The following is a 16,700-nucleotide window of genomic DNA, read 5'->3' as shown; positions in this document are numbered from 1 at the left end:
CATAACTACATTATCCTTGAGTGGACTGTGTCAGATATTTAAGGAATCCTCCATCTCATCTGGCCAACGACAGCATATGAAGAGGCAAAGCTTCTGTGTTGGTTGTTTTTACCCTCACACTCAGTAACAGCCTCTAGAGATTATGTCTGTCTGTTTTACACCTCATCTTGTTTTTTTTCTGTAGCCTTGTGACCGTGCTGATGTAGCGTCTCCTGAGCATGTGTAGACCTTTCTATCCTCTACCAGTCAATTTCTACTCACACGCGCACACACCGCACACACACATACGCAAACACATACACACGCGCACTCACACACACACACCACACACACACACATACGCAAACACATACACACGCGCACTCACACACACACACATACGCAAACATATACACACGCGCACTCACACACACACGCACAGTCTTCTACAACTAACCGTGTGGGGACACACATTCAGTCCCATTCAAAATCCTATTTTCCCTAACCCCTAACCCTAACGTGTACTCTTACCCTAACCTTAACCCGAAAACTTAACCCTAACCCTAGCTCCTAACCCTAACTCTCATTTTAACCTTAAACCCCCAAGAAATAGCATTTGACCTTGTGGGGACTAACAACATTTCCCCAGTTGGTCAAATTTTTGTTTGTTTACTATTCTTGTGGGGACTTCTGACAAGTATAGTTAAACGTGTCCACAAACACACCACACACAAACACACACACTAATCTATTTCCAGTGCCTTCATCCATTACCACCCTGCTGCTGATTCTAATAATGTGAATGTGAGGGTTAGCAGCGTTAGCTTAAGAAAGCGTGGAGACAGACCCTCCTCCGTGGTGCATCACAATCAGCAGGGTTATTATAATTGCAGTGTCTGAGATGAAGAGATGGTCTGTGACCTGCCCTGTCTCCCTCTCTATTGGATACGCTGTCTAGCCCCTCTAGTCTCTCTCTCTCCTCTCCTCTCCCTCGCTCTCTCTCTCCTCTCCCTCTCCTCTCTCCCTCTCTCCTTCTCTCTCCCTCCCTCTCTTTCTCTCTCTCTCTGGTGTACACGGTGTGTAGTCTGTGGTGACAGGGCTGTGTTGTGTCTGTGGATGTGTGTTGGGTTTAATCACAGTCAGGGGAAAGAAGGGGGGGGACTCTGGTGATCACAGAGTGGTTGCTAATAGCTGCAGCCGCTGGTTGTTCCAGGTGATGATGATGATCTGCATTAGTATTCTACACTCTAAACACCGTAGTCCTTTATTTATCGCCAAATGTGTTGTAATTAGGAACCAAGGATGTTCTCCTTGAGTGCTTTCTCTCTGTCTCTCTCTCTCTCTCTTTCTCTCTGTCTCTCTCTCTCTCTCTCTCTGTCTCTCTCTCTCTCTCTCTCTCTCTCTCTAGCTCTGTCTCTCTGTCTCTCTCTCTCTCTCTCTAGCTCTTTCTCTCTCTCTCTCTCTCTCTCTCTTGTCTCTCTGTCTCTCTGTCTCTCTCTCTAGCTCTTTCTCTCTGTCTCTCTCTCTCTCTCTCTGTCTCTCTCTCTCTCTCTCTCTCTCTCTAGCTCTGTCTCTCTGTCTCTCTCTCTTTCTCTCTCTCTCTGTCTCTCTCTCTCTCTCTCTCTCTCTCTCTCTAGCTCTGTCTCTCTGTCTCTCTCTCTCTAGCTCTTTCTCTCTGTCTCTCTCTCTCTCTCTCTCTCTCTCTGTCTCTCTGTCTCTCTCTCTCTCTCTCTCTCTCTCTCTGTCTCTCTGTCTCTCTCTCTCTCTCTCTCTGTCTCTCTCTCTCTCTCTCTCTCTCTCTCTAGCTCTGTCTCTCTGTCTCTCTCTCTTTCTCTCTCTCTCTGTCTCTCTCTCTCTCTCTCTCTCTCTCTCTCTCTAGCTCTGTCTCTCTGTCTCTCTCTCTCTAGCTCTTTCTCTCTGTCTCTCTCTCTCTCTCTCTCTCTCTCTCTCTGTCTCTCTGTCTCTCTCTCTCTCTCTAGCTCTTTCTCTCTGTCTCTCTCTCTCTCTCTCTAGCTCTTTCTCTCTGTCTCTCTCTCTCTCTCTCTAGCTCTTTCTCTCTGTCTCTCTCTCTCTCTCTCTCTGTCTCTCTCTCTCTCTCTCTAGCTCTTTCTCTCTGTCTCTCTCTCTCTCTCTAGCTCTTTCTCTCTGTCTCTCTCTCTCTCTCTAGCTCTTTCTCTCTGTCTCGATCTCTCTCTCTATCTATTTCTTGCTCCCTCTATCTCCCTCCCTCTCTCCCTCACTTTCTTTCTGAGGCTCTTTCTTTCTGTTCATCTTGGTCTTCTTTCTCTCTCTCCCTCTCTCTCCCTCTCTCTCTCTAACGCGGCCAGGGATGTCTTAGAGGATAATGGTTCAGTATCTCCGTCCACCCAGACGCCTTGGTTGTCACGGCGGTCATGCAGTGCTGTAGGGGATGACACCAAACACACACACATCACAAGATATTAAAGATGGGAGGTAATTCATTTGTGTTTATGCATGAGGAAGAGGACTTGTAATTGCTTTATCGAGAAATTAGTAATGTCCTAGAAACACAAGGTCAGAGTGCTTCTCTCCATCCCTTCATTCCTTTCTCCATCTCTTCATTCCTTTCTCCAGCCCTTCATTCCTTTCTCCATCTCTTCATTCCTTTCTCCAGCCCTTCATTCCTTTCTCCATCCCTTCATTCCTTTCTCCATCCCTTCATTCCTTTCTCCATCTCTTCATTCCTTTCTCCAGCCCTTCATTCCTTTCTCCAGCCCTTCATTCCTTTCTCCAGCCCTTCATTCCTTTCTCCATCTCTTCATTCCTTTCTCCAGCCCTTCATTCCTTTCTCCAGCCCTTCATTCCTTTCTCCAGCCCTTCCCTCAGGCAGCTTGTTCCAGTCTCTGACCCAACCAGCGTGTTAGTGCACTCACGCAGCAGTGTTAGCCACACCACACAAACAACACCAACAGGGCTTCATTGTGTTGGGGTGGCACAGAGCATCATTCTCAGCATTCACTCTCTCTTCTCGTAGCATGCCTAAACGCAGTATACATTCTACTCTTCTCCATCCGCCGAGGAAGATGGAGCCTCGTCTCATAGTAGAGGCTATTTACAAACAGGACCCATGGACTTCTGGGAACGATTCTTTTGGCAGATAGAGCTCAGCTGGCCACAGCAAACAGGAAACATCATCTTCTGCTGTTAGTGTTTCTGTTGTACTGTCCTGGAGGGAAACCAAGCTAATGGATGGTATTAAGTGGCTCTTCATCCACAGGAGCAGACAATGGGATGACAAATTCACACTCCCTCTCTCTTCTATCTCTCTATCCCTCCATCCTCCCCTTCTTCCCTGCGTCGCCCTCGAGTAGCAGAGTTCTCATTCTTTAATTAGATGAAGTGTAAACATCCCCTCTTCTCTTCTGTCTCAGCGCTGAATTTGGTCTTCATGGGGCAGCAGCACTGCTAGTCTGTATGATTCATTGCTTAAAACCACGTGCTGCTTCGTGCCATCTCACACACAAAAACACACACCCTGCAAATTAGAGTCTCAGGGCACAAGTTGGTTTTCTTGTCAGACAGCTACTGAGTCTTTAACAGGTTGTAGTTGTTATTGTTAATAGTGAGTGAGATAAGAGTAAGGTTCAAATCAAATCAAATGTTATTTGTCACATACAATACGAATGCAACAGGTGTAGACTTTATCGTGAAATGCTTAGTTACGAGCCCTTTCCCAACAATGCAGTTAAAAAGTAAGAAATAGTAAATTTAGCGCTGTCCAATCTGCAGCAACTGCATGATGCTATCGCATCAGCATGGACCAACATCCCTGTGGAATGTTTCTGACACCTTGCAGAACGCCCCAGATAATTCAGGATGTTCTGGAGGCAAAGGGGGGTCCGACCCAGTACTAGATGGGGTGTACCTAATAAACTGCATTTACCTAATAAACTGCATATACAAATGTAAGCAAGGTTTGCAATGATTATGTTTTATCCAAATATTATATCCGTTTGGGCTATCTTGAGGGTCAATTTGCCATCTACAAATGATTTGTAATTATGTTCCGTCCTCCCTGACCATCCGCTCAAGAAAAAATAGGCCCATGGCTGAATATAGTTGATGATCCCTGGTATAGTATGTGTGAGTGTATGGGTAGAGTTCAGTGAAGAGGAGTCAGTACAATAAAAAAAGGTGGTCATTGCAAATAGTCCGTGTGGCCATTTGATTAACTGTTCAGCAGTCTTATGGCTTGGGGGTAGAAGCTGTTCAGGAGCCTTTTGGTCTAGAACAGTCTATGACTTGGGTGACTGGAGTCTTTGACAACTTTTAGGGCCTTCCTCTGACACCGCCTGGTATAGATGTCCTGGATGACAGGGAGCTCGGCCCCAGAGAAGTACTGGGCCGTACACACAACACTCTGTAGCACCTTGCTGTCGGATGCCAATAAGTTGCCATACCAAGTGGGGTTGCAGCCAGTCAAGATGCTCTCAATGGTGCAGTAGTAGAACCTTTTGAGGATCTTAGGGCCCATTCCAAATATTTTCAGCCTCCTGAGGGGGAAGAGGCGTTGTCGTGCCCTCTTAATGACTGTGTTGATGTGTTTGGACCATGATAGGTCCTTAGTGATGTGGACACCGAGGAACTTGAAACTCTCGACCCGCTCCACTACAGCCCCGTCGATGTGAATGGGGGCGTGCTCGGCCCTCCATTTCCTGTAGTCCACAATCAGCTTCTTTGTCTTGCTGACGTTGAGGGAGAGGTTGCTGTCCTGGCACCACACTGCCAGGTCTCTGACCTCCTCCCTGTATGCTGTCTCATCGTCGACGGTGATCAGGCCTACCACCATCGTGTCATCTGCAAATTTAAGGATGGTGTTGGAGTCGTGCGCGGGAATGACAAAAAGGAGTGATGAGAGAAGAATTGGGAGTGATAGAGGAGAGAGGAAGAGGGAGACCTAGAGGGACAGATTCCATTGATTGGCAGCTTGAGTTTCACCTTGCAGTCAGAGCTGGAACTGGGGAGGGGAACAGCAGCGGACTGCAGGGGAAAGAACCCGTCCAAATGATTCATACCTTCGTAGAAGTCACAACTGGCACCATATCTAAGAAACAAATACACAACCACACACACACCATGCACATTTACAAAACAACAAACATACAGTACACCCCAAGGTACACACGCACACACACACACACACACACACACACACACACACACACACACACACACACACACACACACACACACACACACACACACACACACACACACACACACACACACACACACATGGCTTCCCCCCCATATCTGCAGGGTGCTGATGATATTGGGTGAAAGCCGTACTCCAACTATCGAGAGGGAGAGGGAAGGGGGGTGGAGGAAGGGAGGGGGAGGGAGGAAGAGGGGGGAGGGAGAGATGGAAGGTTGATAGAGGAGAGAGGGGGGGAGTGGTTCCTGTCCCAGCCCGGGGCTGTTAAGCCAGGGTTATTGATCGGACGAATCGTTGATGTAATCTCTCTTACCCCCTGTTTTCTACAGCGTTATCACTGCAATTCCCAAAAGCCAGAACGCCATTGTCCTTGTCTTCACTCCTTTATTGGAAAGGCTTCCTGTCTTGACTATGGGGGTTTATGGTGTACACTATTACACCCTATGCACACCAGTGTGTCTCCTCCCCTAAAGCTATTGAATAATCAAACAGGGTCAACCACATACAAGGACGGGCCAATTTAAAGAGCATGGACGTGGTGGAGGAAAATGCCAAGACACTCTCTCTCTCTCTCTCCCTCCCTCTACCCCACATTATCCCTAAGATGAGGCTGATTTGAGGCAACTGGTGAGAAAGGTCATTTTAGTTGGCTCTCACTCCTGCATTTCTCTGCCTCATTTTGCCATGGAAACACCTTACAGAAAGAGAGACAGATCTGCATGCATCAACACGGGAATGAAGGACTTCTTTTGTCTTCTTCTTAACGAGGGCTGTTCTGTACTGGGCTGTTCTGTACTTACCTGTGATAACCACTTCATGTGACACTCCAATACAAACACGGGAACGGAATGTGTTCTGTTGGTTAGGGTCTGTTCAGGTTTGTGTGTGTACTTAATCATTATTTGGGTGCTATTTGTCCTGTAACACACTTATACAAGTGTGTAATGGAAATGTGTTTCTTTCAGTAAGCCCTGTCCATCCCACTGCCTTACAGTCACATATGACATCAAAGATAGGGTGTATGTGACAGCCGCAGGGAGTGCTGTCCAAGTCCTGATTTCTCCAGCTATTTGTTCTGTAGCCAGCTCCTGTGCATGTTGCCATGTGCAGTAATACTCTGTTTGTTCTATTAACAGTCTTGTTCTTCTGTGACATGATGCCTCTTTTCAGACATGATGCCTCTTTTCAGACATGATGCCTCTGTTCAGACATGATGCCTCTGTTCAGACATGATGCCTCTTTTCAGACATGATGCCTCTGTTCAGACATGATGCCTCTGTTCAGACATGATGCCTCTGTTCAGACATGATGCCTCTGTTCAGACATGATGCCTCTTTTCAGACATGATGCCTCTGTTCAGACATGATGCCTCTGTTCAGACATGATGCCTCTGTTCAGACATGATGCCTCTGTTCAGACATGATGCCTCTGTTCAGACATGATGCTTCTGTTCAGACATGATGCCTCTGTTCAGACATGATGCCTCTGTTCAGACATGATGCCTCTTTTCAGACATGATGCCTCTTTTCAGACATGATGCCTCTTGTTCAGACATGATGCCTCTGTTCAGACATGATGCCTCTGTTCAGACATGATGCCTCTGTTCAGACATGATGCCTCTTTTCAGACATGATAATTCTGTTCAGACATGATGCCTCTGTTCAGACATGATGCCTCTTTTCAGACATGATGCTTCTGTTCAGACATGATAATTCTGTTCAGACATGATGCCTCTGTTCAGACATGATGCCTCTTCAGACATGATGCCTCTGTTCATTCATGATGCCTCGGTTCAGACATGATGCCTCTGTTCAGACATGATGCCTCTGTTCAGACATGATGCCTCTGTTCAGACATGATGCCTCTGTTCAGACATGATGCCTCTTTTCAGACATGATGCCTCTTTTCAGACATGATGCCTCTTGTTCAGACATGATGCCTCTGTTCAGACATGATGCCTCTTGTTCAGACATGATGCCTCTGTTCAGACATGATGCCTCTTGTTCAGACATGATGCCTCTGTTCAGACATGATGCCTCTGTTCAGACATGATGCCTCTTCAGACATGATGCCTCTGTTCAGACATGATGCCTCTGTTCAGACATGATGCCTCTGTTCCTCTGAGTATCTCTAGGGGGGAGGGAGGGGTACATCCCAGGAAGAGTGGTTTCTGTGGCATTTCAACCTTTGTCCTCAGGGATTTGTTGTTGTTCAGTTTTGATCGAGTGACTCTTCATTGGAAGGAGAAACAAGAAACACTTTCGCTCCAACAAGCAAGCGCACACACACGTACGCATACTCACACACACACACACACACACACACACACACACACACACACACACACACACACACACACACACACACACACACACACACACACACACACACACACACACACACACACACACACACACACAAACACACACTCTATCTCTGATGTTATTTGTGGCTGTAAGGTGGTGGGATGGACAGGGCTTTATGAGTTTTGCTGCCAGGTAAGACAGTCTGCAGGGTTACTCTCATCTGCAGGGTAACTCTCATCTGCTGGAGTTTGATGTCTTGTACTCCCCTTCCCTTCCTCTCCCCCTTCCAACCTTCCCTTTAATATCTCTCATGTGTTGAGCTGTCTTCTCCCACTCCCTCCCTCCTCAGTCCCTCCTCAGTCCCTCCCTCCCTCCCTCCCTCCCTCCCTCCCTCCCTCCCTCCCTCCCTCCCTACCTCCCTCCCTCCCTCCCTACCTCCCTCCTCACTCCCTCCTCAGTCCCTACCTCCTCTCTCCCTCCTCTCTCCCTCCTCTCTCCCTCCCTCCCTCCTCAGTCCCTACCTCCTCTCTCCCTCCTCTCTCCCTCCCTCCCTCCCTCCTCCCTCCCTCCCTCCTCTCTCCCTCTCTCCAACCCTCCTCTCTCCCTCCCTCCCTCCTCTCTCCCTCTCTCCAACCCTCCTCTCGCCCTCCCTCCTCGCTCCCTCCTGTCTCTCTGTAGGAGGGGTGGTGGTGGTAGTGAGTTATAGTCTGGGTGATGGGATGTGACAGTAATATAGAAAGTGTTCCACTTTTACTTATTAGCACTGACGCGAGGGAGGGTGGCGGAGGAGAAAGAGAGCGAGGGAGCGAGTGGGGTAGAGAGTGAGGAGTAACTGACCCAACATTAAGGAAATCTTTGACTATGTATAGACTCAGTGAGCATAGCCTTGCTATTGAGAAAGGCCGCCGTAGGCAGACCTGGCTCTCGCGAGAAGACAAGCTATGTGCACACTGCCCACAAAATGAGGTGGAAACTGGGCTGCACTTCCTAACCTCCTGCCAAATGTATGACCATATTAGAGACACATATTTCCCTCAGATCACACAGACCCACAAATAATTCAAAAACAAATCAAACATTGATAAACTCCCATATCTGTTAGGTGAAATACTGCAGTGTGCTAGAACAATGTGCATAGCTGATAATATAAAACTTGAAATGTCTTTGTTTTTGAAATCTTAGTGAGTGCAATGTTTACTGATAAATGCAAATCATTTTTTGTTGATGTTGTTTTGTGTCTTCTCTCTTTTGTTTGTTTATTTCACTTGCTTTGGCAATGTAAACACATTTCCCATGCCAATAAAGCCCCTTTGAATTGAATTGATAGAGATGGAAAGAGAGAGAGGGGTGGAGGGCAGACAGAGGAGGGGGAGAGAGAGAGAGGGTGGGGTGGAGAGATGTATAGAGAGGGGTGGAGGCTGGAGGAGAGATCATAATTGGGCTGACATTCTGCCGGGTAAAGAAAAGAGAAGAAGAACTTTCAGTCTAATGATGGACCGGGTGGCTGCCCATTCACGCAGGAAAGGGTCAAATTATTGTGCTCAGCAAATGGAAGGGAGTTTTCACTTTCACACAGTTTTTGCTTCACTCTCGTGTGTGTGTGTGTGTGTGTGTGGTAACAGAAAGCCTCTCTTATTGCTGCACATCAAGCTCTGATTGGCTTCCAGCTGCTAGGCTTTGATTAGCTGGGATAACAGGCTCAGAACTACAGAACCTGTCTGAGTTGAGCACCCCCCTCTCTCTTTCTCTTATTTCTCTCTGATTCACTTTCTCTCTCTCTTTTCTCCCTCTGTCTCCTCTCCTTTCCTCTCTCCTTTTCTCTCTCTGTCTCTGTCTCTCTCTTCTTCTCTATATCTCTCTCTTTCTTTCTCTGTCTCTGTCTCACTCTTCTTTTCTCTCTCGCTCTCGCTCTCTCTCGCTCTCTCTCTCTCCTCTCACTACATCTGTTTCTTCTCTCTTGTCCTCACCCTGCTGGGCTGCTCTGATTAACTAGATGTTCAGGGACTTCACAGCTCTGTTTCCAGCATGAACAAAAAGTGACTAAACTCCAAGAGATGAAATCTAACTGTAAGCATGTCTTCCTCTAACGTTAAGATCATTTTTAGAGAGTGGTGATGTATCATTACTTCCTATATGTTCCACTCACACTGAGTAACAATCAAATCAAATTGTATTTGTCACATGCTTCATCACATTTGTCGTGCACATTTGTCACATTCTTCGTGCATGTAGATAATAAGTCAAAACAAGTTACAGCAAAAAAGGTCAATGCAGATAGTCCGGGTGGCTATTGGTTAACTATTTAACTAACTATTTAGCAGTCATGGTATTTTTGGGGTATTTTATTAGGATCCCCATTTGCTGTTGCAAAAGCAGCAGCTACTCTTCCTGGGGTCTAAACAGAACATGACATAATACAGAATGACATACAGAACATCAATAGACAAGAACAGCTCAAAGACAGAATTACATTTAAAAAAATGAAAAGGCACACGTAGCCTACATATCAATGCATACACACAAACTAAAGCTGTTCAGGGTCCTGTTGGCTCCAGACTTGGTGCATCGGTACCAGACCATAGGTACCACTTGCCATGCAGTAGCAGAGAGAACAGTCTATTACTCGGGTGGCTGGAGTCTTTGACAATTTTTGGGGCCTTCCTCTGATACCGCCTGGTGTCGAGGTCCTGGATGGCAGGGAGCTCGGCCCCGTGATGTACTGGGCCGTACGCACTACCCTCTGTAGCGCCTTGCGGTTGGATGCCAAGCAGTTGCCATACTGTACCAAGCGGTGATGCAGCCAGTTAACCAGCTCTCAGTGGTGCAGCTGTAGAACTTCTTGAGGATCTGGGGGCCCATGCCAAATATTTTCAGCCTCCTGAGGGGGAAGAGGTGCTGTCGTGCCCTCTTCACAACTGTGTTGGTGTGTGTGGATCATGATAGATCCTTAGTGATGTGGACACAGAGGAACTTGAAGCTCTCGACCCGCTCCACTACAGCCCCGTCGATGTGATTGGGGGCTTGCTTGGCCCTCTGTTTCCTGTAGTCCACGATCAGCTCCTTTGTCTTGCTGACGTTGAGGGAGAGGTTGTTGTCTCTGACCTCCTCCCTATAGGCTGTCTCATCGTTGTCGGTGATCAGACCTACCACCGTCATGTCATCAGCAAACTTAATGATGGTGTTGGAGTCGTATGAGGCCACACAGTCGTGGGTGAACAGGGAGCACAGGAGGGGACTGAGCACGCACCACAAACCATTTAGCCATCCCCCATCAGCAGTCATGTGCCCTCTGCTTGTCCAGTAACATTTTCCTGGGATGGCTTGGTTGATCCTGAATGGATTTTGTTGTTCCATATTGCCTTTGCTGTGTGCGTACGTCCATGTGCATCCCAGATAATACAGACTCCTCCGTGCCTGCATCAGAGGAATGAGACAACCCATTATCACAGTGTGAAGCAGTAATCACACCACTATGGGCTGGGCTTGGCACTGTGACACACACACACACACACACACACACACACACACACACACACACACACACACACACACACACACACACACACACACACACACACACACACACACACACACACACACACACACACACACACACACACACACACACACACACACACAGTGCTAATGGGTATAGAAATGTCCTTGTGTTTCCTGTCAGGTTTATTTCAACATTAACCAGACTGTCACCATGTGCAGAATGCTGATGAGATGTATGACTATCTTAAGAGTGTTTTTTATATTGTTTACTTATTTTTCAGTTGACAGTAAACTATTATGTTCTTTAAGGCAGGATATAATATTGTTATTGCTTTGCTTGTTTTAGAAATTATAGCAATTTGCTTGAAAATCAGTATTTGTATACATTTATCCCCAGCATTGCTTCGACCGTTAAGAGTTTCAGTGTCATCTCAACTAGTTTTCTCTTCCTGTTTTACTGTAGGACTTCCTGACAGACCTGATGATGTCAGAGGTGGACCGGTGTGGGGAGAACGAGCACCTGATCTTCAGAGAGAACACGCTGGCCACCAAGGCTATAGAGGAGTACCTCAAACTAGTGGGGCAGAAGTACCTACAGGATGCACTCGGTGAGTGAGTCTCTCTCTCTCTCTCTCTCTCTCTCTCTCTCTCTCTCTCTCTCTCTCTCTCTCTCTCTCTCTCTCTCTCTCTCTCTCTCTCTCTCTCTCTCTCTCCAGGAGAGGACATACAAAGCTATTGGTGTGTGTAGTTAGAGGAGATGTGATCTGCTGTACAGAAGAGGATGAGATATGGTAGAGATGGTCTTTGAATTCAGGGCTGTAGAGATGACTGCTCCAGTCTGGGATGTTTTCCTCCAGCACAGCCCACTCTGGAAGATGGAAGGAAAAATCAAATAAATACTATTTATCTCTCCTGGTTTGAAGTCTTCACACTGACTGGCCTCTCTGTAGACTCTTCTTTCTCACTCAAGTCAACTCAATTCAAAGGGCTTTAGTGGATTGAGAAGCATATGTTTACATTGCCAAAGCAAATGGAATAGACAATAAACAAAAGGGAAATCAACAAGGGAAACATTAGTAAATATTACTCTCACTCTCTTTCTTTATCTTTCTGTCACTCAGCCCTCTTTTTCCACTCTCTCTCCATCCATCCATGCTTAATACAGAGACATTGTGTGTGTTATCGTAAGCAATCAAAACTTGCTCTGGGTCATTAGGCCATGTTTACTGAGCTGTAATTAAGGTCAGAGGTCATTGAGCTGTAGTGGAGGTCAAAGGGCAGAGAAGGCCTCAGGGCTGGTAGACACAACACTCCTAGCCCCTGACCCCAGAGACTGGACATGGTGTCTACACAGAACTAAGTGCCTCTCTTTCTTTTCTCTCTCTCTCTTTCCCCCGCCCCCCTCTCTTTCTCTCTCTCTCTCTCTCTCTCTCTCTCTCTCTCTCTCTCTCTCTCTCTCTCTCTCTCTCTCTCTCTCTCTCCCTTTCACTCTCTCTCTCTCTCTCTCTCTCTCTCTCTCTCTCTCTCTGTCTCTCTCTCTCTCTTTCCCTTTCACTATCTCCCTCTCTCTCCCTCTTTTGCTTTCTCTCTCTCTCACCCTCTCTCACTCTACCACAAGGTAAGACCAAGGTTAGTCCAGTGTTGTGTTAGTGTTGGCTGTGGTCCTGGCTATAAGCCTGGTGCATGTTGATGTGTTTACCTCATCCAGGAAACGTACACAGCAGCAGTTTTATCTACAGAAAAGCACATTGTCTCTCTATTTCCCTCTCCCTCCATCTCTCTCTCTCCATCTCTCTCTTTCCCCTCCCACTCTCATTTATCTCTCTGTGCACAGATCTAATATCAGTGCAATAATGTTGTGTGTGTGTGTGTGTGTGTGTGTGTGTGTGTGTGTGTGTGTGTGTGTGTGTGTGTGTGTGTGTGTGTGTGTGTGTGTGTGTGTGTGTGTGTGTGTGTCTATATCTCTCAGGGTTGAGTTAAGAATATATTGGAGCCTTAGTGAATAATGCATGTGTGTTTTTCTTGGAGTTAATGTGCTTTGAAGCCTGGGTGAATAATAGAACGCCTTGTCACTACAGAAGATTGACCGCTTCCGGTCTGGTCCGGTCTGGTCTGGTCTGGTCCGGTCTGGTCTGCCATGAAGGGGCAACAAAACAACGACCAGGGGGAAGAGAGGGAGAGGGGGAGAAGGAGAGAGAAGGAGAGGGAGAGAGAGAGAATCACTTTTCCTTTCTGATCATCTCAATAACAAACAGTACAGGGGAAATGATTACACCTTATCACTGACAAACTGAGAGTAAGATCTTGTTTCTATAGTCTTAACATGGACAGGTAGAGCCGCAAATCAGACATCCTCTAATCCCCTCTCGCTCTCTCTCATCTCTCATCTCTCTTTCCCTCTCTCTCATCTCTCATCTCTCTTTCCCTCTCTCTCATCTCTCTTTCCCTCTCTCTCATCTAGCTTTCCCTCTCTCTCATCTCTCATCTCTCTTTCCCTCTCTCTCATCTCTCATCTCTCTTTCCCTCTCTCTCATCTCTCTTTCCCTCTCTCTCATCTCTCTTTCCCTCTCTCTCATCTCTCATCTCTCTTTCCCTCTCTCTCATCTCTCACCTCTCACTCTCTCTTCACATGGGAAGGACAAAGTTGACAGGAAGAGGGGAAGGGTTTGTGGAATGTTGATGGAGCGTTGTTCTAACGTTGTTTATGTTGTCGTTACCTCGTCTGGTACATTGACTGAGATGGAGAACATGAACATCAGTCATCAGTCATGGTGTATTATCTGGGACGGCCCTGGCCCCTATTGTTGGTTGACTTATTATTGTCATTGGATAGTTGGCGATAGTCTGAAGTTCATGTCTTGCTTATGGAAAGCTGTTATGGTGTGATGTCTTGAATGGAGACACAGTCATTCATTCAGTGTTTCAGTATCACTGTAATTAAAAGGCCGGACACCATTGTCCTTCCATCTCAGAGGTCCTTGAGGGACAACAGAAAAGTGAGCCTCCTAGTGGACAATTATTATAACTACCTCCAGCAACAAACACATTCACCGTTGATTCTCTTATCGGCTAATGATGATAATGACTCTGTACTTTACTGTACTGTACTGTTTGCTCTTAGCTTGTGTGTGTATGTGTGTGTGTGTGTGTGTGTGTGTGTGTGTGTGTGTGTGTGTGTGTGTGTGTGTGTGTGTGTGTGTGTGTGTGTGTGTGTGTGTGTGTGTGTGTGTGTGTGTGTGTGTGTGTGTGTGTGGAGGCTGCTGAGGGGAGGACGGCTCATGGAAACCATGTGTTTGATGTATTTGATACCATTCCACCTCTTCCTCTTCAGCCAAACTAGGGAGTTTTTCCTAGGGAGTTTTTCCTAGCCACCGTGCTTCTACATCTGCATTGCTTGCTGTTTGGGGTTTTATACTGGGTTTGTGTACAGCACTTTGTGACATCGGCTGATGCAAAAAGGACTTTATAAGTACATTTTATTGATTACCACGAGCCCGTCCACCCCATTTAAAGAGCTACCAACCTCCTGTGGTATGTGTGTGTGTGTGGGGAGGTCGGGGGCTGGTTCTTCTATGTCCCACGTCCCCATGAGGACAAAGGCTATTTTAGGCTTAGGTTTAGGGTTAGGTTTAGGGTTAAGGTAAGATGTTAGTGGTTGGGTTTAGGATTAGGAGTTAGGTTTAGGGTTAGGGTAATGGTTAAGGGTTAGGGAAAATAGGATTTTTAATGGAAATACATTTAGGTCCCACTTAGGATAGAATAACAAAACATGTGTGTTCGGTGAGTTAACTGAATGTTTCTGTCTGACTGTGTCTCTCTCTCCCTGTGTTGTAGCTGAGTTGACTGAATGTTAGTGTCTGACTGTGTCTCTCTCTCCCTGTGTTGTAGCTGAGTTAACTGAATGTTAGTGTCTGACGTGTCTTTCTCTCCCTGTGTTGTAGCTGAGTTAACTGAATGTTAGTGTCTGACGTGTCTTTCTCTCCCTGTGTTGTAGCTGAGTTGACTGAATGTTAGAGTCTGACGTGTCTTTCTCTCCCTGTGTTGTAGCTGAGTTGACTGAATGTTAGTGTCTGACGTGTCTTTCTCTCCCTGTGTTGTAGGTGAGTTTATCAAGGCGTTGTATGAGTCAGATGAGAACTGTGAGGTGGACCCGTCCAAGTGTTCGTCCAATGACCTGCAGGAGCACCAGAGCAACCTGAAGATGTGCTGTGAGCTGGCCTTCTGCAAGATCATCAACTCCTACTGGTAACTTCTGGGACACCACCCACAATGCATTACCAATAATATGTGTTGTTACCATGTGTTTATAAATTCATACCATAGTGATATGGCCATTGGTGAACATTCCGCCAATGCTTTCAGAGCTTACTGTTAGCTGTTCTATAGTTCCTAAATTCACCTGTTCAAACAGCAATAAAGTATAGCTCTCTGTAGCTCTCTGTAATATGAGAGTGAAAATAAATAGGTGTGTGGAAAGTGTACCTACCTCCATATTGCCGTTAACACCTCTTTTCCCTCCCCCTGCAGTGTGTTTCCACGGGAACTCAAGGAGGTGTTTGCATCGTGGCGACAGGAGTGCAGTAGCCGGGGGCGACCGGACATCAGCGAGCGTCTGATCAGTGCGTCTCTGTTCCTGCGTTTCCTGTGTCCGGCCGTTATGTCCCCGTCGCTTTTCAACCTGATGCAGGAATACCCTGATGACCGCACCGCACGCACACTCACACTCATCGCCAAGGTCACGCAGAACCTGGCCAACTTCGCCAAGTGAGTGTGTGTGTGTGTTTATGGAGTGTGTGTATTGGTGCTGAGTGTGTGTGTGTGTGTTTGAGAGAGAGTATGTGTTCTATATACTCAACCTATCTCTCTCTCCCTCCCTCCCTATCTCTCTTGCGCTCTCTTTCTCTCTCTCTCTCTCTCTCTCTCTCTCTCTCTCTCCCTCCCTCCCCTCCCGCCACTACCTCCCCCTCCCTCCCTCCCTCCCTCCCTCCCTCCCTCCCTCCCTCCCTCCCTCCCTCCCTCCATCTCTCCTAGGTTTGGCAGTAAGGAGGAGTACATGTCCTTTATGAACCAGTTCCTGGAACATGAGTGGACCAACATGCAGCGCTTCCTGCTGGAGATCTCTAACCCAGAGACCATCTCTAATACGGCAGGGTTTGAAGGTTACATAGACCTGGGACGGGAGCTGTCCACCCTGCACAACCTGCTGTCAGAGGTCGTCTCTACCATGGACCAGGTAGGGCTGACCAGGCAATGACAACTAATACAATGGACATAGTAGTCATCACATGACATATACAGTATACTGTATAGGGACAGGAGCTTTTTCCAAGACTCCAGGTCCCAAGTTTTTCCTGACTATGTTACCTGATTAGGATAAATTCCAGGTCCCTAGTTGTAACCTCTATAACTAGCCTGGAGTTTTCCCCTGGTCAGGTCATGAAGTCAGGACTAAATACATAATAATATTATCAGCACTGCCATTCTGCATTTAGTAATGTACTGCGTGCAGTAGCATGTTAACCTAACTAGATTCAATAATGTGTACAACATGCTATTGCTTACATAATACAACTACTGCTGTGAGACTGAGTGCTCTATTGGAATGCTCTGAGGAGGGCCTGGGAGGACATAGATATAAAACACTATGTTTATGTGGGAGGCATCCAAATGGATTTGCAGGGACACCTAGTGCATTAGCCATGGTTCCGCATGGGGATCCATCCCAGCGTGTTAATTACTAG

At 46.8% G+C, this 16,700-nt stretch overlaps 1 protein-coding gene across 9 annotated transcripts in view; it reads left to right on the top strand.

Annotated features, from left to right (window-relative positions):
* The window catches only part of LOC106568602 (disabled homolog 2-interacting protein), a 237,122-nt gene that overhangs the window by 198,479 nt on the left and 21,943 nt on the right, over nucleotides 1-16,700 (top strand). For all 9 annotated transcript variants that reach the window (XM_014139089.2, XM_014139084.2, XM_014139105.2 and 6 more), the window contains 4 exons: nucleotides 11,423-11,567; nucleotides 15,060-15,204; nucleotides 15,487-15,723; nucleotides 15,991-16,192. In XM_014139089.2, coding sequence (XP_013994564.1) covers nucleotides 11,423-11,567; nucleotides 15,060-15,204; nucleotides 15,487-15,723; nucleotides 15,991-16,192 — 729 coding nt within the window. The remainder of the gene's footprint in view (nucleotides 1-11,422; nucleotides 11,568-15,059; nucleotides 15,205-15,486; nucleotides 15,724-15,990; nucleotides 16,193-16,700) is intronic.

Source organism: Salmo salar, chromosome ssa01 (assembly GCF_905237065.1).
Source record: "Salmo salar chromosome ssa01, Ssal_v3.1, whole genome shotgun sequence".
NCBI lineage: Eukaryota > Metazoa > Chordata > Actinopteri > Salmoniformes > Salmonidae > Salmo > Salmo salar.
The sequence above is the reverse complement of the archived record's forward strand: the minus strand, read 5'-3'. Positions and strand labels throughout refer to the sequence as shown.